General features: G+C 37.9%; 1 protein-coding gene across 18 annotated transcripts in view; it reads right to left on the reverse strand.

Annotated features, from left to right (window-relative positions):
- Nucleotides 1-27,065, reverse strand: part of RAPGEF6 (Rap guanine nucleotide exchange factor 6) — a 185,534-nt gene that overhangs the window by 54,460 nt on the left and 104,009 nt on the right. For all 18 annotated transcript variants that reach the window (XM_084762393.1, XM_084762379.1, XM_084762389.1 and 15 more), the window contains 8 exons: nucleotides 23,999-24,157; nucleotides 23,277-23,429; nucleotides 18,800-18,964; nucleotides 15,683-15,790; nucleotides 14,151-14,354; nucleotides 12,838-12,946; nucleotides 6,827-7,067; nucleotides 623-780 (listed from right to left, as the gene is read on the reverse strand). In XM_084762393.1, the coding sequence (XP_084618519.1) occupies nucleotides 623-780; nucleotides 6,827-7,067; nucleotides 12,838-12,946; nucleotides 14,151-14,354; nucleotides 15,683-15,790; nucleotides 18,800-18,964; nucleotides 23,277-23,429; nucleotides 23,999-24,157 (1,297 nt within the window). The remainder of the gene's footprint in view (nucleotides 1-622; nucleotides 781-6,826; nucleotides 7,068-12,837; nucleotides 12,947-14,150; nucleotides 14,355-15,682; nucleotides 15,791-18,799; nucleotides 18,965-23,276; nucleotides 23,430-23,998; nucleotides 24,158-27,065) is intronic.

Below are 27,065 nucleotides of genomic sequence, written 5' to 3' on the forward strand. Positions count from 1 at the left end.
TCAATTACAGAGTCAGTTTTTAATTTTGTCTTTTCTTGAAAGACATTTGACATCTTTTCAAGTGACGGGTATATAATCAGTTCTTTACAGTGAAATCTTAGATCATACAGTTATGTGACATCTTATGATGCCTCTGGGCACCAACGCATGTAGATAACAACTTGATGTTCCACCCTGAAAATCGTTATCAGTGAAAACAATTCTTGACTAAAACAAAACCAAAACCCAAAATCAAAACAAACAAAAAAAACCAACTTTAGCTTCAGATGCTGAGAGGGGGAAAATCAGTGCTTCTTAGAAAATTTCTAAGACTTTTTATCATTTAGAGATACGAAGACAATCTGCATTAAACCTTTTCACAGTCTGTTCTCAATCCATCACTCAGCACTTTCTGAAAAATACCACTGAATTTCTTTTATTATGAAGTTTCAATGTTGAAGGAAGTAACCCACTCCTGTTTAGGTTAAAAAAAAAAAAAAAAGACAATTTTCTTACTGGCTTTTTCATGGAGTCAAAAACCTGAAGTGAAAACTGGAGGTTAATCCAGGATTTGCTGCCTAAGGCTCAGGTGATTATGCATTAGGAGCCAATCTGGTCATATGAAGTCACATGGAAACATTACCTGAAGGATTGGAGAAGTCCAGCATGCTGGTGGTAGGCTGCAAGAGATCTGGGCTGCTGGATGAGAGAGACCCAGGGATTGGCATTATAGCCAGGCTGTGCCTACAGTGCCTGGTTCCCACAATGCTGTCATCTTGTGACTGGCTCAGGCCTCCATCACTTCAAAAGATAGGTATATATTACTTTCAAGCATTAGAAGGCACTTACATAGCAAACAGTTTGACTTCATATGTACAAAGGCATAACAATAACTATTTTAATTCGGTGTGATAATTTAACCAGTTAGATTAAAACATCTCAGCAACCAGAAAGGGTAATTATAATGAAGAAACAGCAATGAAATGTTTTGGAAAATCACATTAAAATAAAATACAAAACAGAAGTAATTCTACTCTATCACAAACAATGTTGAATTTGCTTTCTCCGATTTTGGTAAAGAAATTCAATCTGAATTTTTAAGGATTTACTGAGCTATACATAGCCAGACCACAGGAAGTGTCCCCTCCAAGCACATGATAATCACAAGATGGTGTAAGTCAGTAGCACTTAGTTCTCTTTTAAGGTTTCAAAAACACACATTAGCTATTAACTAAAAAGCCACTATATAGGCCAGGTGTGGTGGCGCACCCCTTTAACCCCAGCACTCAGGGAGGCAGAGGCAGGCGGACTGCTGTGAGTTCGAGGCCAGCCTGGTCTACAAAGCAAGTCTAGGACAGCCAAGGCTACACGGAGCGACCCTGTCTCAAACCCCCCCACCCCGCAAAAAAAAAAAAAAAAAAAAAAAAGTGCCATTATCTAGGGCAACAAGAAACTCTTCCTTTAAAACACAGAAATGTTTCACAGGTCATCATAAAACCACTGTAAGGAAAAATATAAACACTGTCAGTTAAACTGGGTGTATCTCCCAAATATTAGTTTAATTATAAAGTAAAACTGTTCTACGGAATTTAAAATCACAGTGGAAAAGATTTCACCATCACCAATGACCAAAACAAGAGTTCTCACCCTAAACTAACTTAGGTTGAAATGTTTTCCTTAGTATCTATTCCCATCTGAATGTTACTAGCACAGCCCTCCATTTTGTTCTTGTTATACAGAGGTTATCATAGAACACTTACCTATTATAATGGAAAAGATTAAACTACAACCTAAAAAATGAGTGGTATGGAATATATTTAGAATATATTAAAGCAAAACATAGGATTTAGGCAGACTATGAAATGAAGCAAGATGGAGAATAACAGACTGTTAATAGCAAGAAAAGAAAAACGGCCAGGAAAGAGAGAGCTGCTTCGTCAGGACGGCATGAAGGTGTGGCATGGAAGGAATGTACTGTGATGGCAGACAGACTATTATTAGCTGGCTCTCTTGGGCCAATTCCTTTTTCTAGCTGGCCATTAGTTGAGGGACTATTACAAGGGCTAAGGCAGCTCAAGTAGATGAAAAACAGTATTCCTATTTTTATGAAGAGAGTTAAGTACTTTTACCAAATTAAAATGAGAATAATTCAAACCTATAGAAGAGGAACTTTAAAAAAAAAACTGACACTGAGAAGCAGACACGCTACAATGCAACTGATTCAAACAAGCCAATCCACTCTTGTGAAAGGAAAGGCTTTATCTGGTTAAATAATCTATGCTTACCCTAATCTAGTTCTCTACAACTTGGTTGCTGCTGTAACAATTAAACATTTTAAGATTAGCTAAGAAGAGAAAAGAAATGCTGTTGAGTATTTAAATCATGAGTATTTAAAGATCTACTTTTAAACAAGTCTTCCTTTAGCTGACTTTTGAAAATAAACCTACCAAATTTTTGAATTCATAATGTCTGGTAATCAACTCTAAGGAAACAAGCCTTTAAAAAGGTGACCTACTCTAACAAAAACTAAAATTACTCTTTTTCTTTTTGATATCGGGTCTCTTGTAGCTGCAATTAACCTTCAACACTCTATATAGTAAGGATATCCTTGAACGCCAGATCCTCCTGCCTCCACTTCCAAAGTGTTGGTATCCTATGGCTTAATGTGGTGCCTGGGATCTAACACAGAGCCTTTCAGATGCTGGGCAAGCACTTTGCCAGTTAAGCTATGTCCCCAGCCCTAAGTCAGATTTTTTTTGTTGTTGTTGTTAAATGGAATTCACTATAGAGACAAAATCACAGAATATTAAAAGTTCTTAATATTTACTATTATCACTGATGCCATTTAAACATTAATTCTGCTTTTTAATAATGAACAAATACAATACTATCTAGCTATACTTGTATAACGTAGACTGTAAATTCATGGTAATTGGGTGTGAGCATGTAGACATGAAAACTCTGTCATGCACAATTCAAGCTATGACAGGAATGAAACAATTGGCAAAAAAATCCATGCTTAAAGTTGAACTGATAAAGCCTATTTAAAAAGTAATTATGCCATTTCTTACCAAAACAGTCTCCTGAGAGGTGATGCAGTAACAGAAACAAGACATTTTTGAAAAATTCCTCAATAATTAGTTCCCTGACACTAAATTTATTTAGAATAAAAGTAATTAGTTTTATTATGAAACCAAAGAGGCCACAAAATAACCCCAACATTGAAAGCAAACAAAAAATACTCTGATATATGGAGAGAAAAATAGTTCTTGATGTGCAAAACAAAGCGGATCTAGTGAGGCTACTTGGGCAGCTGTGATTAAAAATAGAATTAAAGACAGAGTGGTCTGAAAAAGGGGAAATCTGATTTTCTGAACTGTTAATGAGTTAATAAAAACCATACTTTTATGTCATAATTTACAGATGTTATTCAGCTCACTCATATTAATAATTTATTTTTGTTTTGATTTTAAGGATAATTTTCCACTTATTTGCTTTCTTTCTTTCTTTCATTCTTTCTTTCTTTTTAAAACATTCTTTCCTTTCTGCTCCCAGAGACACTCAGAGTTCCCCTGCTCTCGTGAAGGTATATGGGAAGAAATAGAATCTGTCTTCCATGCCTTTCTTAAGGAGTCGTGGCATGCAGGAGATAGTCAGAAATTATAGAATCAATATTTACTATTAAATTACTATAGAATTAAACTTATTATTTTGTTTTGCTTTTTGGAGGCAGTGTTTCTCTGTGTAGCCCTGGCTGTCCTTAAACTCATTCTGTAGACCAGGCTGTCCTAAAACTCAGAGATCTGCCTGCCTCTGTCTTCCAAGTGCTGGGATTAAAGGTGTGCGATACCACCTAGAAAAATTACTTAACTTTTTATTTCAATTCAAAGAAAGTATTTAAAGTAGGAAAACTGGAAGATACAGGGGGAAAACTTTTGTGCTTTATTAAAAAAAAAAAACCCAAGCCTGTTACTTGTACAATCTCTTGTACGTATATGTACTTTTGGTGTATTTTAGCTGTTGAGAGGCAGGAGGATCACTTGGCCGCAGGAGTTTGAGGCCAGCAGGACAACACAGCAGAGCATCCCCCCCATCATCATCATCATCACCACCATCAAAGAGCTCTATGGGAAGGGCGTTGCATCCTTGTATAAACATCTATATGGATCATTTAAATTCACACTATCTACCTATTATCTACTGATGTCAGTGATGTTTTCCCCCTATAAATGAATTTTAAGTTCTGCAGAAAGAGTGAACCTCTGTGGTGGTCTGAATGAGTTTGTCCCTGATAGGCTTAATACTTGAACACCTCTTCCCCAGTTGGTAGTACTATCTAGGGAAGCTTAGATAGTGCAGGCTTGTGGAGGAAGTATACCACTGGGAGGAGACTTTGGGTGTTTATAGTCTCAGTCCATTTCCTGTTTTTATTTTCTACAAAACGGCCAGCCTTCTGGTGAGTTTCAGGATGCCAGGCTTGTATGAGGCATATGTACCCTCACCTAGCGGGGTAGCACACTTCAGCTAGATGTGGTGGTGCACACCTGTACTTCTAACACTTGGGAAGAACAGGAAAGAGGGATGAAGAGTTTGAGACCAGCCAGAGCTACACAGTGAATTTAATGCCAGCAGGAACTACCCAGGGAATATAGCTTAATGGCAGAACATCTGCCTTATGTGGGGAAGGTCTCCCAAAAATTTTAAGAAAAAATTATCCAAATTCACTTTAATGGTTTGAGTGTCAAAAATAATAGTACATGTTCTAAAAAAATACAGAGTAGCTGGTCTGACATAAAAATGAGAAACTAATTCTTACAAAACTGGCTTCAAAAATCTGTTTGACTAGATTTTTGGGTTTTAGTGACTAAAATGATTGGCACTGCATTCTACTGCACGCATAAGGGAAGAGAGGTATAGCAGATAGCAAAAGACTCAACTGTGTTTACTGATTAATAAATGAAAAATTAAATAAAAATACATACCTAATTTAAACAAACCCATTTCTAGTAGATTTCTCTTCCTTTGGTACCAATACAAAGTTATCATGTGGGAAATGCTCAACTAACTGCCCCTGGTGACAGCAACTTGTGTGTCTCCTGCTATGAACCTGGAGGCCATGCCTAGTAACCTATTTCCACTCTCCAAAGAATGTGCATAATGCCACTGGTTTAGCTGCTCAGAAAGGGTCTCTAGTTGTAGATGACATATGACATCACCGTACTACAATGACGTACACACTCCAGACCAAGCCTTCAGGGCTTCTTGAAATACAACTCAAGGCATTACCTGCTAAGGAACTTTCTTTACATGGGAACTATTTTCTGCTTTCTGGGTCCTAGGTTTTCTTTTTCTTTTTTTCCTTATCCACAGTGACTTCTAGTCATCTCAAACACTCCTCAACCTTGTCAGTGTGGATTATCTAATAGTCTCTTGACCCAACCTCCATTGGTCTTAGTGTTTGCTGATATGTACAGTATTAGATATTTTTTGCTATTTTAAAGTTATGGTTTTCATAACCTACTAACCTCAATGGAAGCACCGACACAGAAACGAATGAACCATGAGCTCTAGAGCGGAATTAGAGCAAAGCCATCATATTCAAGTTTTGACTGTGTGACAAATTAAGAGAAAATTTGTTTCCCTGGCTAGAAGTAAGAACTTGTAAAGAATACTTCCTGATCTTTGAGGTGTGTGTGTGTGTGTGTGTGTGTGTGTGTGTGTGTGTGTGTGTGTTTTATGGGGGCATCCATATGTTTGTGTCCATCCATGTGTGTAAACGGCCAGTGGCTTGCATCCACTATCTTCCTTAATCTCTATGTTTCTTTTTTTTTCAGACAAGCAACAGAGAATCTCTGGTGCCAGCTTACCAATTCTGCAAGACTGAATGGCTAGGAAAACTCAGGGATCTGTGAGTCCCTACCTGGAAAGTAAAATTCCAGGCACTAGCTAATATACCTAGCTTGTTATAATGTGGATGTTAGGGTCTGAACTTAGGTCATTATGCTTGAGGGGCTAGCACTCTACAAATGGAGCCATTTTCTTAGCGTGAGATTTTTAGTACTGACAAAAACAGAAAACTGCATATGTATTTTACTTGCATATACCTTTTGTCCTTTTGTCATTGACTACATTGTCTTAATTTATTCACCAAGTACTGAGCAAGTTTTTTGTTTTATATATCGCACTTGCTTAGTATTTTGTAATTGCTTTTGAAAATTTATAATACATATCCTGGAGTTGTTTCTAACCATGACACTTCAGTGAACTGATTCAACCATTATTTTACAAACCTTAACTTGCATGTTACAAACCATTACTCAGTTTTGGGGAATACCTCATTTTTGAAACAAAAAATATATTTAAACTGGGCATGATGAATATAAGCCAAAAAGTCTGGGGCAGAATAGAAGGCTCTTGAGTCCGTGCTAGCATGCGATATACACACGGACAAGCCTATCTCAAAAACCCCAAATATCAAAAACTTCACCATTAGAATTCAGGAGAAGTAATACCAGCAGCGAAAAATGTTATTTAAAAACCAAAAAATTACTAGCAATGAATGCGACCCAAGATCCAACATGTCCAAATTTACAGATCCAGTGATTGAAACTGGACCCAAAACATAAAAATACATAACATAAAACAACTTTTTTCCTAAAATTTACAACACTACAAGCTACTAGACACTGATAAATCCAGAGATAATGGGGGAAGTTTTTAGCTTTTACTCGTGTATTATTTGAAAATTTTGTGATGTATAAAGACAAACATGACTCAAAGCTCTCTTCCCTATAATAAAAACTCAGTCAACATGAAAATCCCCACACAGTAGATGAGCATTACCTACCTAAATAATTTTGGAGGCAAGATACTAAATCGTGTTTTATCCAAAATTTTCCTGATTTTGTTCCTTCCACCCGAAACAGTATTTGCTTTAATTTTCTTATTTCCTTTTTCCTGTGGTGCCTGTTCAATATCTCCTGGGACATCTTGTATTGAATGGCGATTACTTTTTTTTTCAGCAATTCTGGGAATATGAGGAACACCGGATTTCTCTTGTTCAGTCCTACTGAGCAATTCTTTGAACACTGTGGAAAGAAACAAACTCATTTTCCTTTTCCTCACTAAAAAGTTTTATACCAATATATAGCATCACCTTATCAGGCGCATACTCATTTCAAAATCATCTGCTAGATCCCCAACATGATAAAATTAAGTCACTGGGGAAAGCTGAAAGGAAACGGGTCGGCTGCCCGCGTGTGTGGAAAGCACGGGCTATGTAAGGAGACGGCCTGCCTCTCTCAGTCTAGCATCCCTGAGCGACAGCCCCGCCCAGGGGGTGCTTCGCTCTGTCCTTGTCCTTCTTTCACTTCCCCCCTTTCTTGCTTTCCTCCCTTGCTTCCTTCCCTTTTGGTGTTCTGACACAGGATTTTCTTGACAGGCTGGGATTGAACTCTCAGTTACCTTTCTGCTTCAGCCTCCAAGTGCTGAGATTACATGTATATGCCACTCCCCTGGGCTTGTTAAAAAAAAAAATAACCGTACTTAACTTACAGAGATCAGGATGTTACTTTATACACTTATGCAACATGAATCATCATATGCCCAACCACCCTTCTTCCATTTTTGCACCCCCCTCCCCCGCCACCTCTTAGTTTTTAGCAATCTTTAGCCTGATTTAGGTCAACACTGCTTTTGCTGCCACAGAAGAGACAAGTCATACTGGTCTTTGTGTGCTAGACTGGATAAGCTTAGCGTAATATCTTCCAGTTGCATTCACTTTGGCCAAGTGTCAGGATTTGACCTCTGTTATGGCTTAATACTCCTGAATATTACACACCATCCTTTTACCTATTAACGGGCCTCAGGCTGATTCCTAATCTTTGCTATTTCTGAAAGCAGCAATAAACAGCATGCAGGTATCTCTTGGTTTCTGTCTTCATTTCTTGTGGCTATCCATTAGGAGAGAGACAGCAGCCTCACACACTAGTTCTGTTTAGCTGTATGAGGAACTTGTCTTCTCCACAGGAGTTATGCTAAGTTCCTTTCCCACACATAACCACCATCAACATCTGCTATACCGTTTCTCCTTTGTTTAAAGTTACTTAATACAGAAGATAACCATGGTCTAGATTTGTAGTTCCTCTGATGGTTCGGTGATACTGACCACCTTCTCAAATATTTGTTGACCATGTTTGTTTTTCTTTTGAGAAGTATTTGTTTAGATAATTTGCCCATTAAAAAATTGATTACTTGTTCTTTTCTTTTTTCTTTATTTTTTGAGACAGCTCAGCCAGGCCTTGAATTTTCAATCCTGCCTCAGCCCCCACATGCTTTCCTTCTTTCTTACTTTTTTGGAGATAGGGTCTTAGGTAGTTCAGGCTAGCCTTGGAGTCTTGCTCTTCTTACCTGTACCATATCAGCTTTTTGAACTCCTTACATAGTGTGGATCTTAAGTTTCTGTTAGAACTGCTAAGCATTTTTTTCCCATCTGTAGGTTCTTCAGTAAAGGGGAGACCACACTGCCAAAGCATGATGCAAGCATATAATAATGACATTAAAAATGAAATTTTCATTTATGTGTACATATGAGTGTCTGACATGGGTAGCCACGTGCCTACTGAGTCCAGAAGAGGGCATCAAATTTCTTGAATCTGGAGCTGCAGGTGGGTGCCGGAACAGAACTCACTAAGGTCCTCTGGAAAAACAAATGCTTTTAACCACTGAACCATGTCTCTAGACCCAAGAAAGACATTTTTACTTTGCCTTCAAAGTATTAGATATCTTTAGGATTCTTTTTTTTGAAAGATATTTTGCTTTATTCAAGTTTCTTTCAGCATCTATTAAAATTTTTTCACTTTTGTTTAAACTGCTTGGCAAAAATAAAAATAGCTTTTCAAGCTAAACTTGAAGATATTTATCTATTTAATAATGTTTGCTACATTAGGAAGTGAGAATTATGGAATTTTGGTTTCTTTAAAAAACACAGAAATACAAGACTATGTTTTCGTTTAATCCCAGATGTGGGTATATGAGGTTGCTTTGCAGCAGCTGACTATAATTTGTCTCGTGCTCTAGTAGATGTAGTTTTGCCAGCTGCAGTTTCTGCAATTGTGTGATGTTTGGAATTCTAGGAAATTTTCAAAAAAATATATAAATGCTAGGGCCCCAAGGGGGTGAGGTTAGTGGTTGTGAGTCATTTTGGGCTGTTGGTTGCGATTTGTTAGTAGTTGTGCACTCGTTCTGCCTAATCCCCGCCCTCCCCCCATTCTTCTTTCTCTCTTATCTAGTGATGGTGGTGAAAGCAGGGGGATAAAGGGTGGGAAAAAAAGGACCCACAAAGTGGCTAAGACAAACTACACATATTATACCACATGTTTGTACATGTCGCTAAATTGTGGAACTTGTAGTCAGGTAAGAAAACTGGTGTAGGGAGACTATAGTCTAAGAAACTACTTAAGATAGCAGGAGTGGAGCAGTAGCTTCCTAAAGTTGTTTTATAAGAAAAGATTTTGAAAATTAGATTTAAAGTAGACAAAGAAGTCAAGTGTGGTGGTTCACATCTTTAATCTCAGCATTCAGGTAGGCAGAGGCAGGTTGATTGCTGTGAGTTCGAGGCCAGTCTGATCTACAAAGTTGAGTCCAGGACAGATAAGGCTACACAGAGAAACTCTGTGTTGAAAACAAACAAAACTCCAAATGAAAAAACAAACAAACAAACAAAAAAAAAAAAAAAAAAAAAAAAAAAAAAACCCAAAAAACAACAAAAAATCCAAAACTAAACCCAAAAAATTTGTAGACAAAGAAAGGAAAGGTGGATTGATTCTAAGTATATGTGACATTCAAAAATCCCTGTGGTAGGAGAAGAAGAAAATGAATAAAGACTAAGGCCAGATAATGACACAGTATCCTAATGTTCAGTTATGAGAACAGAAGGGTAGCAGAGTCCTCTGAATGCAACACGCACGTAAGACGACCCAATGCTTTAAAAGGCACTTATTTATATCTCAGGTGGAAATGGTGGTGCATGTATGTAATCTAGCACTCCAGAGGAAGGGTGGTTAGCCTGAGCTACATAGCAAGTTGTTGTGTGGCAGCACAAGACCTTGTGTATCAACAAACACACAAACAAAAGAACAACAAACAAACAAACAACAATAAACCCAAAGCTAATGGAGGAAAAACTAAATCCCAGAAAAGATTAAAAAGTACAATCTTTTAATTCTAGCACTTGGGAGGCAGAGGTATGAGGATCTCTGTGAGTTTGAGGTCAGCTTGATCTACAGTGAGAGTTCCAGGACAGCTAGAGCTGTTACACAGAGAAATCTTGTCTCGAAAAACAAAACAAAAGAAAACAAAAACAAAAACAGGTACAATCTAGGGCTAGAGAGATAGCTCATCTGTTTAAAGGCTAGGCTCACAACCAAAATTTTACTCCAGAAACTAAAAGTTAAAATTTAAAAGCCAAAATCACTGAACATTTTAAACACCAGAATGAATATAGTAGAAATAGGATCAGCAGCTGATGAGACGGCTCAGTGGGTGAAACTGCTTGTCCTATAAGCCTGATAACCTGAGTGCAATCCTGGATGTGGTAGTGTTCACCTGTAAGACAAGGCCATCACCAGGAAGCATGTGGGCAGCCATCTTGGACTATCTAGGGTGGCAAAAACAAGAGAGACCCTGCCTAAAAACAAAGTGGAAAGAGAAAGTTGTCCTCTCATGTCCACGTGTGTCCTGTGGCAGATATATGTCTATGAACTTGCATCATCACTTTGGATCTATTGTTCTCCTACCTCCACAAACAAACAAACACACACCAAAAAACAACAAACAGACAAAAACTAAACTAAGTTAAGAAAAGGAAACTATCCAGAGTTGGGTAGGCAGCTCAGCGGAGTAAGTAGCATGTATAAGGTTCTGGCTTTTGATCCTGAGCACAACAAAAACCCCAGCACTAGTACTTCTGGGGCCACAGAGATGCATTCCCAACTCCAGCATTAAAAAGGCTAACGCAGGAAGATCACAAGTTTGAGGCTACTCTAGCTTACATCCTGCCTCAAACAATAAGTAAATATTAAAAACAAAACAAAACAACAACAAAACCCCCAAAAACCTTATATAGGACACAACAGAAAATACTGATCTTAGATTTGGAAAGGAGATAAAGAGGGGGTTTAAAGGCAGTATCTATCTGAAGTGATAATGGCTACAGAAAGCTTAAACCAATCAAGACAACAATAGAGAAATGTAAAATACCATCAAAACAGAGGCCCCCACTTTCAAATTTTTAACTAGGAATTTGAATGCTTAAATTTTGTGAAGAACAACGGTGCTTGTGGCTGTTCCAGCGGCTACAGCTGTGACACTTGGTTTTCACGTCTGCAATGCTATTCAGATCTGATGGAGGTTTATCTGCAACACTGGTTCTTAAAATCTACATTTCCCCCAATATTATCAAGCTGATAATGCAGAGGCTCGGGGCTAAAAGCATTCTTACTATGCAGAGGCTCTTAGGTTATGCTTTTTATATCCATAAACCTTCCCTTTTACTCCAGGGCCCATGGAGTAAATGGGCTAAACACCTGGTATCAGTAAGTACTTTCTTTGTTTGTTTTATTTTTCTTTGTGTGTGTGTGTGTGTGTGTGTGACAGGCGCAAAGAACTCTCAGGAATTAGATCCATAAGAATTTGATAATAACACCTGAGAAAAGAAGCTTAGGAGAAATTTAATAATTGGCTCAAGGTGATAGAGTAAACGTGTCTTTCATTTTTTTCACACCTGGAGTTCTTTAATTTAACCTAAAAGTTGGCATTAGTAGACAGTCTAAACCCTAGAGAGTAAAAACTCTGAAGGCATCTTTTTCTTTATTCCATGGTGACATACAAACATGCTGGAAAATGGTCCATTGACAAGTTGCCATGAGGTAATTATATCCAAGGCACTCACATGAAATGAGGAAAGACACAAAGGCTCCATTATTCTCTATGACTGAACATAGTATAAAGTCAAGAAAAAGTGAAAACAAACAAACAAAACAAAACAACCAAACAAGCAAAAACCCCCCAAACCCCAGGCTCCCATCTTTGTGCGGAAGGCACACTACTAGGATTCTTCTGGCACTCTGATGGCAATCTAATCAACAGAAAGGGAGTTTCTTCCTCTGTCTTATAAAAACTCCCAAACGGTCTTTGGTTTTTAATTGCTATTCTTGATTTATCATTCTTTCTCATGATTTTAACCAAAATTCAATGGTGCATAAAGCTAATAATAATGAACCTTTCATAAAAATTACAAAAACAAATGAATGGTACATTTGGTGAAAGACACAAGCTTAATACATGTTTTATTCAGATATAAATATGACAAACAAAATAGCGCAGGGCTGCACCTCATACCACAGAATTCAAGAATATAGTGCAGCTATATAAACATTTCTACACAGAAAGAAAGGGCATGATGTTTGAAAGTCTTATTCATAGGTTTCAATGCTTCACTGACTTTACTGGATGAAACAACTAGTCTGGCATTTGCCTCATTACAGGAAGCTGGCTTGGTACCTCAGGAGTAGAAAACAAGCCTGCTCATGACTTCTAAGTTTTCTTACTGCACTCTGCACTGTACAGTACACAATAAAAACTCAATAGATACTTTATATAGGACTGAAGCTGTATCTCTGTTTACATGAAATTTAGGTCATAGAAAAATATAGATTATAAAATACTAACAACCTTAGCATCTTACACAAATAAGTTTATATTTTACTATCATCTACATAACTGAAAAGACTTTTAGCTTTTCTATTTATACAAAATAAAACAAAACTTTATGTCAGTGGCTTTTACAACAAAACTTACCAAAAATGTTGGTCTTCACAGTAAGTGCAAGATGAGTATTATTCCTCAAAATTTCAAGGGCTTTAACAAATGTAATATTCTCAAAGTTTTGTCCATTGACTTCCATTATCTTGAAAATATTTTAAGAATACAAATTAAGGCAGAAATAGTATTAGTAACATTTATAACCTTAAAAGTTAAATAGTAGAAAAACCAAAAGAGAACTTGAATAAATAATACCATATGTGAGCAATGATTATTTTTTTTTTAGAAGATGGACTATGATTTCCCCACCCTGTATTGTATAATTTCCAAATCTTCCATTATATGTATTTTAAGTTCATTTTCTTTGGGATCCCAAATGAGATGGTTCAGTAGTTAAGAGCAATAAACCAACTAGGTATAATGTCAGATGCCATTAACCCCAGCACTTGGGAGGCAGAAGATTTCTGTGAGCTAAAGGGCAGGCTGGTCTACTACATAATGAGTTCAAGAACAGCCAGTGTCACACAGTGAGATCCTGTCTAAAAACAAGACCCCAAAGGAGTAAGAACAACAAACCAAAAGCAACCTCCCCCACAAAACCCAAAAAACAAAAACCCAATTGCTCCCTTGTTTCACCTTTTCCTGGTTTTTCACCTAGTTCACTCTGCTTATTAAGAGTAGCTGCAGTACCATATGAGCATCAGTTACTCTGATGTCGTAACTTAATCTTCAGTCACCTATATTTGAAAGTACTATAAGCATCTATCTATTCATATCAAACTTGCAAGGGTGCTAATTCATGAATATCTTTTTGGAATATTCTGAGGTTGCCAAGGTTAAATTTCCTAATCCTTTGGAAATAGGAAGGGCCATTCATAGGTGGTTACACTGATAGAGCTCTGTAGAATATGGTTTTCAACCATACTATTATAAAAATTTCCATAAAAAGTAATAAGTAAATGATAAATATTTTGAAAATAAACCCTATTTAAATATTTATATTTGGACTGGGGAGATAGGTTGGTTGGGAAAAAGAGGACTTGATTCTCTGGTGCTGGGAAAGTAGAGACAGATGGATCCCTGGAGCTTGCTGAGCAGCTACCCTAGCCAACTTGGTAAGTTCCAGGTCACTGAAGCTATGAAATAAAATAAATAAAATAAAAAGGTAGCCCCTGAGGAACAGCACTCAAAGTTGTCCTCTGGTACACACAGGCACATTCTCTCTCTCTCACTCTCAAAATACCCCCTCCCCCCAAAGAAGAGAGACAAAAGGAACAGACATACCATTTATAAAAGTTCTTATTTCAGTGTAGGATTAAAAAGAAAAAAGTGTAGGATGATTTATTTACCTGATCACCCCGTTTCAGTCCTGCATCAGCAGCTTTGCTACCAGGTTCCACTCCTTCTACAAAGACACCAAATCCCTTCTCACTGCCTCCATTAAGACTGAAGTGCAGTGGGGACTCACGGGACGCCTTCTGCAGCACAACTTGCCTCCACTTAGCCTTTGCAGCACAGGCAATATTCAATAGCCTGAGGTGACCATTCATTTTCTGTGAAGCAGAAAAGGCTAACATGTATATGTATGTACCTATGCTAACAGGCTGTAAAATATTCTACAATGGAGTAGAACCAAAACCATATAAACTACAGAACATGTGAACGAGGTAAACAAAACTGGAGAGGATACTGCTAGCCAAGAGCAATCAACAAAAATTTTTAGCAGGGTTTTAACAGACTTTTAGATAATGAAAAGTTATTCCTAAATCTTCTGAATCTCCGCACCCCCACACAGGGTCTCTCTCTATAGCCTTGGCTGTTCTGTAACTCACTTTGTAGACCAGGCTGGCCTGGGGAACTCAGAGAGATCTGCCTCCCTGAGTGCTGGGATTAAAGACCTGTACCACCACCACCTGGCAAACTGGAATTCTTACTGTACTATCTTGCATCCCTCCTGGCTGTTACACAAAGTAGAATCTTCCAAAATTTTATTTAAAAAAACAGAATGGCTTCCTATTGGGTAATATTGAGACACATTCAAATTTCTACTTCATCAAAAAAAATGTTTAATTCTTCTGTAAACTTGATAATATTCTAATTTAAGTTCTATCCCTAACTTGATATTTAATGGTTCTTAAACAGGTAATGTAATTAACATGCCTGTGAATATGATATAATATGGCTCTAATAAGGAGCTGAAGATTTCTTGCAGGGGAGTGATCACTTTTGCACTTGTACATAATACCTTTGAGTGGGAGATTTCAATAAATATTTGATTATTTATTGGGAGTGGGTAGCGGAGAACCCCATGAATCAATCTCACGTTCCAATGTCTCTGAAATAGCTATACATTGGCATTGCAAGAGATAAACGATGTTGGTGTGTCTCAATGGTCCATCAGTCAAGTTCCCCAATTTATTTCATGCTTCCTCATTCTGCACCGAGCAATTATGCTGCAGGAACTGAGGGGCAAAAAAATGACCAGGGATGCCACTTTCTTCTTTTTGTGCTCAACTCAACCTGCTTACACTCTGGGAACTATGCTCCTGTGTGCCAGAACTGACTCTCTGCGCCAAAGAAGTTTTCAGGCTTACTCATCACAGTCCTCACATCATCTCCTCAAATTGGAGATTACCATTTTTTCTATTAAGACGTAAGAAGGCATAAAGCTTAGGTAACCTGACCAAGTGCACATTCAAACAAGAGGCTAGTTCCAAAACAAAAATGAGCTTAGAAGAGACACAGCATTTTATTTCGGTGAGGAATTCTCATCCTATAACAGATATGAGAGAAGATGGAAATTGTTCTGAATTTGTTGCTCTTGCTGATGGAGTATGGAGAACTCTGAATTATAAAAGCAATAAATTATTTTGAGCCTTACTGTATCTTCTAGATTTTTTTCAAATTCTTCTAGAAACCGAGTCATAGCAGGATCACCTTCAAAATCATTAAAATGATTATTTACCCACAAAAGTACAATCCGGGTCACCTGTGGAAACAGGAGAAAGCACGGAGTTGTGACACATCCTTCTGGCAGGGTGGCTACTCTTGGGCTTCCTTCACACACAAGAGTTCTTTAATAGGGGCACCACTTACTTTCACAGCATATACTATTTTTGGTTCAGCCAGAAGACATAACCTAGGATGTGTATTTCACATAGTGTCTTAAACACAAGCTTCTGTCTGTCATAAGTACAGGCAGCCATCACAATCAAAACAGATCATTAAAAGCGTTTCTACAGTTAAAAATGTACTTGACCAAAATTATGAAGAAAAATAAATCTAAAAACTATAAAGTGTCAAATTTTCAACACGGTGAGTTAATTTTTTACTTAGCCTGTGGACAAAACAGACTAAGAAACAAGGGGCTAGAGAGAGGGCTCAGTGTATAAAGTGATGGCTAGGCAAGGCTGATGGTCTGAATTCAGACCCTTAGCATGTGTGCAAATCAGGGTGTAGTGGCACACACCTGTAAGTCCAGAGAGGAAGGTGGAGACAGGATAATTCAGGAAGCTTGATGGGCAGCCAACGGTGGCTCCTAGTCCACTGTGACACCCTGTCTCAATGATGCAGGGAGCAAGAGGATGCCAACCTCCACATCCTCATGGGTACATGGACCTGCATACACCAGGTGCCCAATTCCAAACTAACAAATGTATGTGGATTTGAATACTGTGCCTAATAAAGTCAGTAATGACTTATACTCCAAAATTTGTGACAGAATATCCCTAATGTCACCATTTTAAGTTGTCTAAAGCACACATTCCAGTGACATTTAATATATCCAACCATGTCACATACTCATTACGTGAAGTTTATCATAGCTCTGCTCAACCTGTGGGTTGTGATCTATTTGGTAAGTTTCTATCTCCAAAAACACTTATATCATGATTGATACCAGTAGCAAAATTACAGTTATGAAGTAGCAAGGAAAATAATTTTATGGTTGGTGGTCACCACAACATGTACTGAAGGGTTGCAGATTAGGAAGGCTGAGAACCACTGCTTTATTATCTCGGGAGAAGAACCCATTCTCATTAAGTAATGCGTTCTTATTCTGCACCCTTGGCCTCTGAAAGTTACCACTCATCTACTTTTCTTCGTGGATTTTTCCTACTTCATCAGACATTTCATAGACACAGACTCATGTAACATATAGTTGTTTGTGACTGTTTTCTTTCACTTAGCACTTCATTTTTATGCATATTTATTTTACTGCCATACATGTTTGATTTATCCCTGATAGATTTTAGGTTGTTCCTACTTTTTGACAATTATCAATAGTGCTATGAGTATTTGTGTCTAAGTTTTTGCTTGCAAACCTGGCTTCTTACTTTCATTTGTTCATTTTTCAGTCATGTTGCTTATATTTCTGTCCTTTAGTTGTAAGAGCTCATTATTGTGGTTAGTACATCCTTATCACATCTCTGATTTGCAAATCTGTATGTTGTTTTATGCAAATTTTCTTTTTCCATGCTCATATCTGTGTATCCATGTGCAGGTCTGAGGCTGATGCTGGGAATTATCTTCCATCACTTTTCTACCTTCTTCACTGAGTCACAGTCTCTCACTCAAACCCAGAGCTTGCTGATAATGTCTAGTTTTGTGGGCTCCACCTTCTGGGGCTGGAATCACAGGCTGGTTACCATGCCCACCTGGCCTTTACATGGGTTCTGGGGACCACAGTATTTAATCTCTGAGCCATCTCCTAAGCCCCTATCTTGTACTTCATCTTCTTCTTTTTTAATTATTTATTTTTATTTTATGTACACTGGTGTTTAGCCTGAATGTATGTTGGTGTGAGGGTGTCAAATCTTGGAGTTACAGACAGTTGTGAGCTGCCATGTGGGTGCTGGGAACTGAACCTGGGTACTCTGGAAGACAGTCAGTGTGCTCTTAACCACTGAGCCATCTCTCCAGCCCTCTATCTTGTGCTTTTTTGTTGTTATTGTTGTTTTTTTTTTTTCCGAGACAAGGTCTCTCTGTGTAGCCTTCGCTTCCTATACTTGCTTTGTAGATCAGGCTGGCCTTGAACTCACAGTGATCCACCATGCCCAGCTTATCTTGTACTTTTTGAAATAGTGTTTTGCCTGCATGTACACCAGAAGAGGGCACCAGATCTCATTATAGATGGCCATGAGCCACCATGTAGCTGCTGGGAATTGAACTCAGGACCTTTGGAAGAGCAGTCAGTACTCTTAACCTCTGAGCCATCTATGACCCTACTTTTACTACTTTCTGGAAACAATTTATTTCTAACTAATATGATGAAGTGTCTTTCTAACAAATATACCAACATCCCATAAATAAATAGCAAACAATACTTGTGCAAAATCTAACCCAAAGATAGATTTAAATACCTTACAGGAAAGAAACTACGTGCTGATAAACTTTTTGAATGATTATAAAATCTGTAACTCAGAAAAGCTTGGATGGTCTTATTCCAAGACTTACCACCTATCTTCTTGAAAAGTCAATTTATGGAGTATTACTTAAAATCCATGCTTTATATATCTGCACAAACTACCACCATGGTTCCTAAGTTTACAGGTAGCTATATCACAGTCTTACTTCAGTTTCTGCTTTCTGTAGTTTGTATTCACTTTTATTTTTCTTTCTTTTTTATTTTTTTTTAAGATTCATTTATTTGTTGTTATACAGTGCTTTGCCTGTGTGTACATCTGCAGGTTAGAAGGGGGCATCAGATCACATTATAGATGGTTGTGGTTGCTGAGAATTGAACTCAGGACCTCCAGAAGAGCAGTCAGCGCTCTTAAGCTCTGAGCCATCTCTCCAGCCCGTATTCACTTTTCTTAAGGCTAGGAAAATGACCAGACACATGTCTATACTGGCTCACTAAGTTATTTAGGTGAACATATTTTTTTTTACGTTAAAAACAACAATAAAAATCCCACTTGGTCTATTAAGTGCAAAAGTGTCTGTTAATAAAATCTAAAGGTTAAAGTTAAATTCATGCTTTTTATATTTATAAACTAACCTTATCCCTTAGGCTGTCAATCTGAAACCATTCCAAAAGCTTGATCCCAACATCCAAAGGACTTTCAAGAAATGTTCTATAAGTTAATAGGAAATCTTCTATATATGTTGGGTCCACAATAGAATGTTCTTCTATCAAATGCATGATGAGACGCTCAGGTGTTGCCTAAAAATCCAAGGAAAGAAAAGGTGAAGACAAAACAAAACTCAAGGAGTCAGGTATCCCCCATTATTCTCCTCTGTGGCCACCTTTAAAGCCTACTGCTGGGAGAATGCAGTTTTTAGATGGCAACTCAGTAGCAGCCAGAGGCTTAATGTTGAGAAATGGTAGAGGGGTAAGCCAGCAGCAGCATCTGCTCAGCTACGCTTGCTTCCACCATTTCATCATCACAGGACCAGGGCAATGTACTGACTTATCCCTCAAATGTCACTTCTGCTACAATAGGGCACGCAATAACTACCTGTCTAAGGCAAAGGAAAGAAACAGACATAAAGAAGAAAGCGAGCAAATAAGTTTTCTTCATATTTAATCTACTTCAAATTCTTCCTTCCCAGGCTACAGGAATATCTCTCTCTCTCTCTCTCTCTCTCTCTCTCTCTCTCTCTCTCTCTCTCTCTCACACACACACACACACACACACACACACACACAGACCCTGGAGCTCACCAACTGGGTAGACTGGCTGGCTAGAAAGCCCCAGGGACTCTTGCTTCTGCCTCTCCAATGCAAGAACTGAAGGTGCTCATCATTATACCAGTCTTTTTAAAGAGAGCTGAAGTAAGATGCTGGTGCTTGCACAGCAAACATGTTACCAACTGACCCACATCTCCAACCTCCTACGCTTGGTTTTATAAATGTGGGTTCTGAGGATCAAACTTGGGTCCTCATGTTTGCAAGGTAGGCACTTTACCAACTGTATTACCTTTGTAATCCTCCATTGATACCTTTTCTGAAAGTGGGTAAACAGAATATACATAAAAAGAAAACAAATATTCAGTTGGATGTAAAAAGCAACTGCGGGGGCTGAAGAGATGATTCAGTGGTTAAGAGCATTTGTTGCAGAAAACTTGGGTGTGCTTCTTAGCACCCACACAGTAGCTCACAATCATCTCTAACTCTAGGAGAGCCAATGCCCTTTTCTGACCACTGTAGTAATAGCACATACGTGGTACACATACACACATGCAGGCAAAACACTAATATACGTAAAATAAAATTTAAAAGTTTAACTGTGGCCCTTAAGTTCAAACTTAAATTTGCTGCAACCATACAAATAATTAATTGATCACAACATCGAAATAGTAAACATACATGAATATTGACAATGCTGTTACCTCACAATTTCCCCCCACCCTAAGGGCACCCAATGCTAACAAGGTACGTAAGTCACTTTTCTTGAAGGTACTCAGGAGTAAGAAAGACTTCATATAACTAACTTACAGCATGGAGACTACAGGTTACATTTCTTCTTAACCCCCAAAATACTAAGTCTGAAATTATCAAAATGGGCTGTTATTTAGGCCAGTCATGGTTTAGAAAATTTGTATGTGGTCTTGGGGTGTACATAGCTAGGTCAGTGTGATAACTGTCCAGCTTTAGAGGAAGAACATTGTCCTGTTTGTCTCAATCAGTAGACAAGTGTTCCTACAGAATCTGGACTGTACATTTAAAATTTTGAGCCCATTATCCTGCAGAAGTATGTCACCAATATCCACACCAGCAACCAAGAAAACTGAACATCTGGAGAAAGAACACACTCTGGATACTCTTCACTTGGATGGAAGGCAGAAGACATGGTTAGCACTATTATATTGGCACGGTAAAGACTGATTAAATCCAGAAAATAAGCAGAAGGAGTAACAGACATGGAAGTAAAACATTAAAGAAGAGCCTGTAGGACAGTACTAGAGCTGTATCATATGCAGACAGAGAGAGTTGTAGATGAGCACTGATGATGAACACAAATAGCTGTTTTTCTAGCTCTGACTCATACAATACAGTGAATTTCCAGATCCTGGCTTTTAAATGCTATCCTCCACTGGAAAGATCAAAAACTTTCTGGAGAAATGGCTGATTCCAGAGCAGAAGCAAAAAAACCTTCATGATAATCTTTACTGATTGTAGAAAATTAGAAAGTGCTCCAAGAATAATGAGGGTATTTCAAAAAATACAAGAGTCAGCCTGTGGAGCATCTCACTGGTGACATCTCAGAAAAAATCTGAGCGTTAGAATAATACTTAAGGCAAGGGAGAGTATGACACAAAATCCATACCAAGCATAAGTTAAAGAATTAGTTTTTATGAGAGAAATTACAGTATCAGAAAAACACCACTTTTGGCAGGAGTCATCAACAATAATAAAAACAGACGGGAAGAGGCTTGCATCTAGCTGTTGCTATCTACAAACTAGAGGCAGTATACTGATAATTATCTTAGAACATCTCTTCATCAGGTACTCATCAATTATGAAGTGTCACAGCCGGGCCCAGTGGCACACGCCTGTAATCCCAACACTCGGGAGGCAGAGGCAAGTGGATCTGTGAGTTCGAGGCCAGCCTAGTCTACAAAGAGAGTCCAGGATAGCCAGGGCTTCAAAGAGAAGCCCTGTCTTGAAAAACAAACAAACAAACAAACAAACAAAGAAAGTGTCACAAATGGTGACCTTATAGTAAAAACATCCTGAGGTCATCAAGGTTAGCTTCCCTAGAGAAAGGTGTGTCAACACTGCACCAAATGCACAGAGTGTTAATTATAGTGAAATTCCTTTATGAAAAACATGACTGTAGTTTGGTTATGAGTAAACATGACAGGATATAAGATGTGGATTCTTGAAGTCTGCTGGGGATATGAATAACAAAAGAAAGACCAAGCAACTGACGTAGACCAAAATGGCATGGCAACGGAATGCAACTAAGTTTTTAGATGAGAATCCTGACAAGAAATAAAAATGCAGCATGACTGGACCCATCAGTGAGAATTTACTAGGGACTTCAGATTGACTGTATTATCTTTGCAATGTGTATTTCCACACTTGGAGAATTCTATGTTTATGCAGGACAGTTCTTGCTTTTAGTAATGTTAAGACACTGCATTAGTAAAATGTCTCAAACAGTTCAAGAAAAGACTGAAGAAAACAGGGCAAATGAAATAAATATTAAAAGTGGGAGAATCTGACTGAGAGAGTTGTCTGCATTCTTCTTGAAATGTACACATGGGTACATACAGACTATCGGGCAACTTCAGATGTCTTCTTCAACCGTTCTCCACCATATTTTGAGATAAGGTCTTTCACTAAACCTGGAGCTCACCAATTCAGCTAGGCTGGCTGGCCACTGAGATAATGGGACCCTCCTGTCTCTGCTTTCACACCGTTTCAACTACAGTTACACACCAGAGAGCCCAATATGTACATTTTTCAGAGGAACAGATTCAGGTCCTTATATTTGGATTTGTGTCACAAGCCCTTTACTAACCTGAGCAACCTCCCTAGTTACTACAACTTTTCTGTAAGTTTGAAACTATTAAAAAATAGGGATCTTTGCCAAAGATGTAATGATAGTCTACTTACATGTTTTCCTTCCTTCCTTTAAAAAGAAAGAAAGAAAGAAATAAAGAAAGAAATGCAGTTTTATATAGCTAAGTAAGGCCTTGAACTCTAGATCCTCTTTCTTTTACCTTCTCAGTGTTGGAATAGTCACCTTTTGTATACACAAAGCTTTTTACTAAAAGACAGTTCTAAGAATTCAATTCCTAATAAAGAACTGATATGACAGCAGATTCATATATCCTCTTGTGCTACTAAGTTGTCTATTTGCCAATTAATAACATTTTGCAAACAAGACTAGCTTAAAAAAGGAAACATATTTAATTTTCAACTATATTTGCTCTACTTTTTACCTAGAAGCTTTCAAAGAGACAAGAATAACAAAAAATATAGGAAAGTAAAACATAGAGAAGGGAATACAGAAATTGCTGCTTTGACTGTAATTATGCTAAAGCTTCAGATTTACTGCACTCAGTCATAACTTTATTTCCTATACCTCTTCTGTTTTCAATTTAAGAGCCACAGCTGATTTCAAGCTAACAAGAGCTCTGCATCTTCGTTGTAGCCTCTGTCTTTGTGGCTAGTCTTTACGTTTCCTGTTCGTGTCTCCTACTAAAATTGCTTGCTTTCTTTTTGTGAGACCAACACCCACTATCAAGGGCTTATACACATAAGAAAAGATTTGGCCAGTATAATCTAAAATAATATTTTATCAATTTGGATATTAAATGACAATAATTTTTCTTTACCATTCAAATGTATAAATGTGTAAATTCAAATGTGGAAAAGGGAGAGAAGAGCCAACACACTCACTGGATTAAACGTGCTAGTGAAGAATTTTACATTACTCCAAAGTAGTTTAAAGCCTGTTTATTTTTAAAGCAAGATAAAAGATCTGAACAACATTTCTAGAATAAGAATTAAAAACACCCACCTTGATTACAATGTGCCCTTTTCTGGTTCCACTCCGGTCTAGCTCACGATGCTCATGTACCATGACAATTTCTCCTTCTTCCTCAACTTTATGGGTATTTTTTTCCACATGATTTAAAATTCTCCAATAATCCTGTTGGGCTATGCAGACAAACTGTCCAAGAACAACATGGGGACAGTTAATGAACCTATAGTACATAAACACATCACTATGCACCAAGGCAGAACACAAAGGCAAGAAATCAAGCGGCATCAGTTCTTTCTCATCCAATTTGTTAAACCTTAAACAAAAAACCAAGGTAAATAATGCATACACACAAAAACCAAAGTGGAATCGTCTGCATTCTGCTCTAAAAGGAGAAGTGCACATCTACTTCTCTCAAACAGACACTATGCAAAGAAATCATGAAGCCAGAGTAAGCCAAAAACAACTCACAAGTTCCTATTTCCTTCCTTTTTTGAAAACAGAAAGAGCTGAACTGGATAATAAGACTTTGAATGTTCAAAGAAACCAGCATTTATTTGAAACGTTCTCTTAAAAATTTATGCTTTGTTCAATTCAACAAAATTGAAGAGAGATATAAAATCTACGTTCTCTTGTCAACTGCAGGCTATGGAAAATCCTACTTCTCAACTAGAGCAGTTTTATTTGGAGGAACAAAGAAAAGCAGCTCAGCCACTTCAAGTATAAGGAGGAGAGAACACTATGCAGAGGTGACTTACCTGACAATCATCAACTTTGGTCCTGACAACTCCGTGCATGTACTGCTTATCCAAAGTGGGGACAATTCCAAAACTATTTCCCATGAAGAGATTTTCAATTTTCCCATCTGGATGACTAATTTCTACAGTGCCATTTAAAATGACATACCATGAGTCAAGCTATAGAGGAAAATAAGGGTGTTAGAAATTTTTTTTAAAAAAGACAGTTATAAGTTAACTTTGAACAACAATTTAGCAAAATATGTAAAATGCATCACTTCAAAGAGCGGGGCATGGTGGCACATGTCTTTCATCCCAGCACTCAGGAGGCAGAGGCAGGTGGATCTCTGTGAGGTGGAGGCCAGCCTGGTCTACAAAGTGAGTCCAGGACAGCCAAGGCTACAAAGAGAAACTCTGTTAAAAAAAAAAAAAAAGACACCACTATTATTCAGTAATTGATCATCAACACCCTACACTTTGTCTACACAGAACAACTGGCTTCTTTCACTCTCTTCCTTTAGTCACCAAAGGAATTTCGTAACTGGCCAATTTTTTTTGAGGCAAGGTACTATACTGTTTAAGAGAACAATTCTTGTTTTAAAGACAATTTATTTTATGTACATGAGTGTTCCGTCTGTCTGTCTGTCTGTCCGTATGTTGTGCACAACATGTGTGTCCTAGGAGGCGAGGTAAGGGCTTCATACCCCCTGAAACTGAACTTAGGGACAATTGTGAGCTGTCCTCTGTCCCCTTTAAAAACACCCACGGCTTACAACCGCTAAGCTGTCTATTAGGAGCACAAATTATCAGAATCTTAATCCAGACCCTGTCACTGAGCAGCACAGTGGCTTTCATTAAGTTATATAATGTTCCCAGGCCTTAGTTTACTAGCTGTTAAAAAAAAAAAAAAGGTAATATAGAACTCCTGAAGTAGATGGCTAATTTAATAAAGATCAAATGCTTAAAACAGTGCTCAACATACAATCATTCTAATGATAAAAAAAGGCAAAAGCCTGAATTTTAAGGCACATTAAACAAAATATTATGAATTTGTGCTAATATTAAAATTTTTATTTATATTAAATCATTAACATGAAGGAGATACATTTTTATTATATTTTAATTTATTTTGGTGTGTGTGTGTACACATGTGCTCACATGTATGTACCACTATGTTTGTGTGGAGGCTAGAGGACAAATAGTGGGAATTGGTTCTCTCCTACCATGTGGGCACCAGGGATGGAAGACAGGTTAGGCTTGGTGGCAAGTACCTTTACCCATGGAACCATATTGCTGGGAAATGATACACACACACACACACACACACTCTCTCTCTCTCTCTCTCTCTCTCTCTCTCTCTCTCTCTCTCTCTCCTTCGTCCCCCTTATTATAGTTTATGTGTATGAATGTTTTGCCTGTATGGATGTATGAGTACCATTTGCATGACTGTTGGATGTCCTGGAACTGAGGTTATGTAAGTGATGGGGACTGAACCTGAGTCTTCGGTGAGAGCAACAAGTACTCTGAAACATCTGAGCCATCTCTCAAGCTCAGAGTGGCACTTTATAGGTCAGCTGTAAATCAGTGAAAGAGCACGTACTCTTTAGCAATCTCTCTGCATTAGCCTCAACTTTCAATAATTTTGATGCAATCGAGTGGCAACTAGGTTACAAGATGACATTTTTTGAAAGTATTTTTTGGGGGGATGGAGAGATGGCTCGGTGGTTTAAGAGCACTGTCTGCTCTTCCAAAGGACCCGGGTTCAATTCCCAGCACCCACATGGCATCTTACAACTGTCTGTTAACTCCAGTTCCAAAGAATCTGACACCTTCACACTAATGCACACAAAATAAAATTAAATTAAAAAAAAAAGAAAGTTTTTTTTTTTTGTTTACTGAACTACAAAAACACAGTAGGATTTATAGATTATATAAACTATTGATAATGGACCGTGTCTTTTCCCAACCACCATATTCCTATGTCTTCAGAAGTACCTATGGGAAGCTGACGGACAACACATTTTTGTTTGCTTGTTTGAAATATCTCTACGCAGTCATGGCTGTCATGGAACTTGCTATGTAGACTAAACTGGTTTCCAACACATACTAATTAATCTATCTGCCTGCTTCCTTGTCCTGGGATTAAAGGTGTGCATCTTGGCCAACCAGACAATACATTTTTACTAATTAAAGAACATAAATACTTGTGAAAAAGAAAAGCCGCTTAAAGTTCTGCTGTCTAAACAGCTTTTACTTGTCATTTACACACACACACACACAATTTTAAATTGTTGAATATATTTAGACTATTCTGCTTTTGAGTATTTGTGTGTTTGAACATGTAGTAGATGTATGTGTGCATGTGGAGATCAGAGGTCAACCTAACCTGAGGTTTATTTTTGCTTGTGTATGTATGGGTGCAGGTACATATGTATGCTGCCAGAGGATAACCTCGGCTATTTTTCTGCAGATATTATCTACCTAATTCTTTTAGAAAGGGTCTCTTTGGCCTATGGCTTCCCAAGCAGGCTGGGCTGGATGGCCAAAAGCCCCAGGGATCTTCAGGTCTCCATCTCTTCCGAGTGAGATTTACAGGTGCATAGCATCACATTTAGCTTTTGTTGTAGCTTCTGGGAACTGAACTCGGGTCCCCACACTTGGTGGCAACACTTCACTAACTGAGCTATCTTTCCAGTGCCTATCTTGTCTTTAAGAACAAAAACAAATGAATAAAAAACAAATTATACTTGTCTGTCCCCTCCAACTTCCTGGGGATGTTTATCTTTCTTATTAGATATACGAACAAAACATGCAGCTAAAGCTGGAGGACAATTTAAAAAGAATGTGAAGGTGTGGAGCACACAGCTCAGCGGGACATCACCTGGCCGTATGCTAGGTTTGATACCCAGCACTACAAAGAATGACTAAGAATACTCTAATCGTTTATCCCATGGTTATGTATTTATTTGGTTAGCTACTGCTTGTCTTTAATCCAGAGTTTGGCATACTCAGTTCATGTGTTACAAATATATAATGAGCATCTTTTCACGTAACTTCAGTTTTTAAAATTATGTTCTAAAAAGAGACA

Source organism: Acomys minous (assembly GCF_964271855.1).
Source record: "Acomys minous genome assembly, chromosome: 16".
Lineage (NCBI taxonomy): Eukaryota > Metazoa > Chordata > Mammalia > Rodentia > Muridae > Acomys > Acomys minous.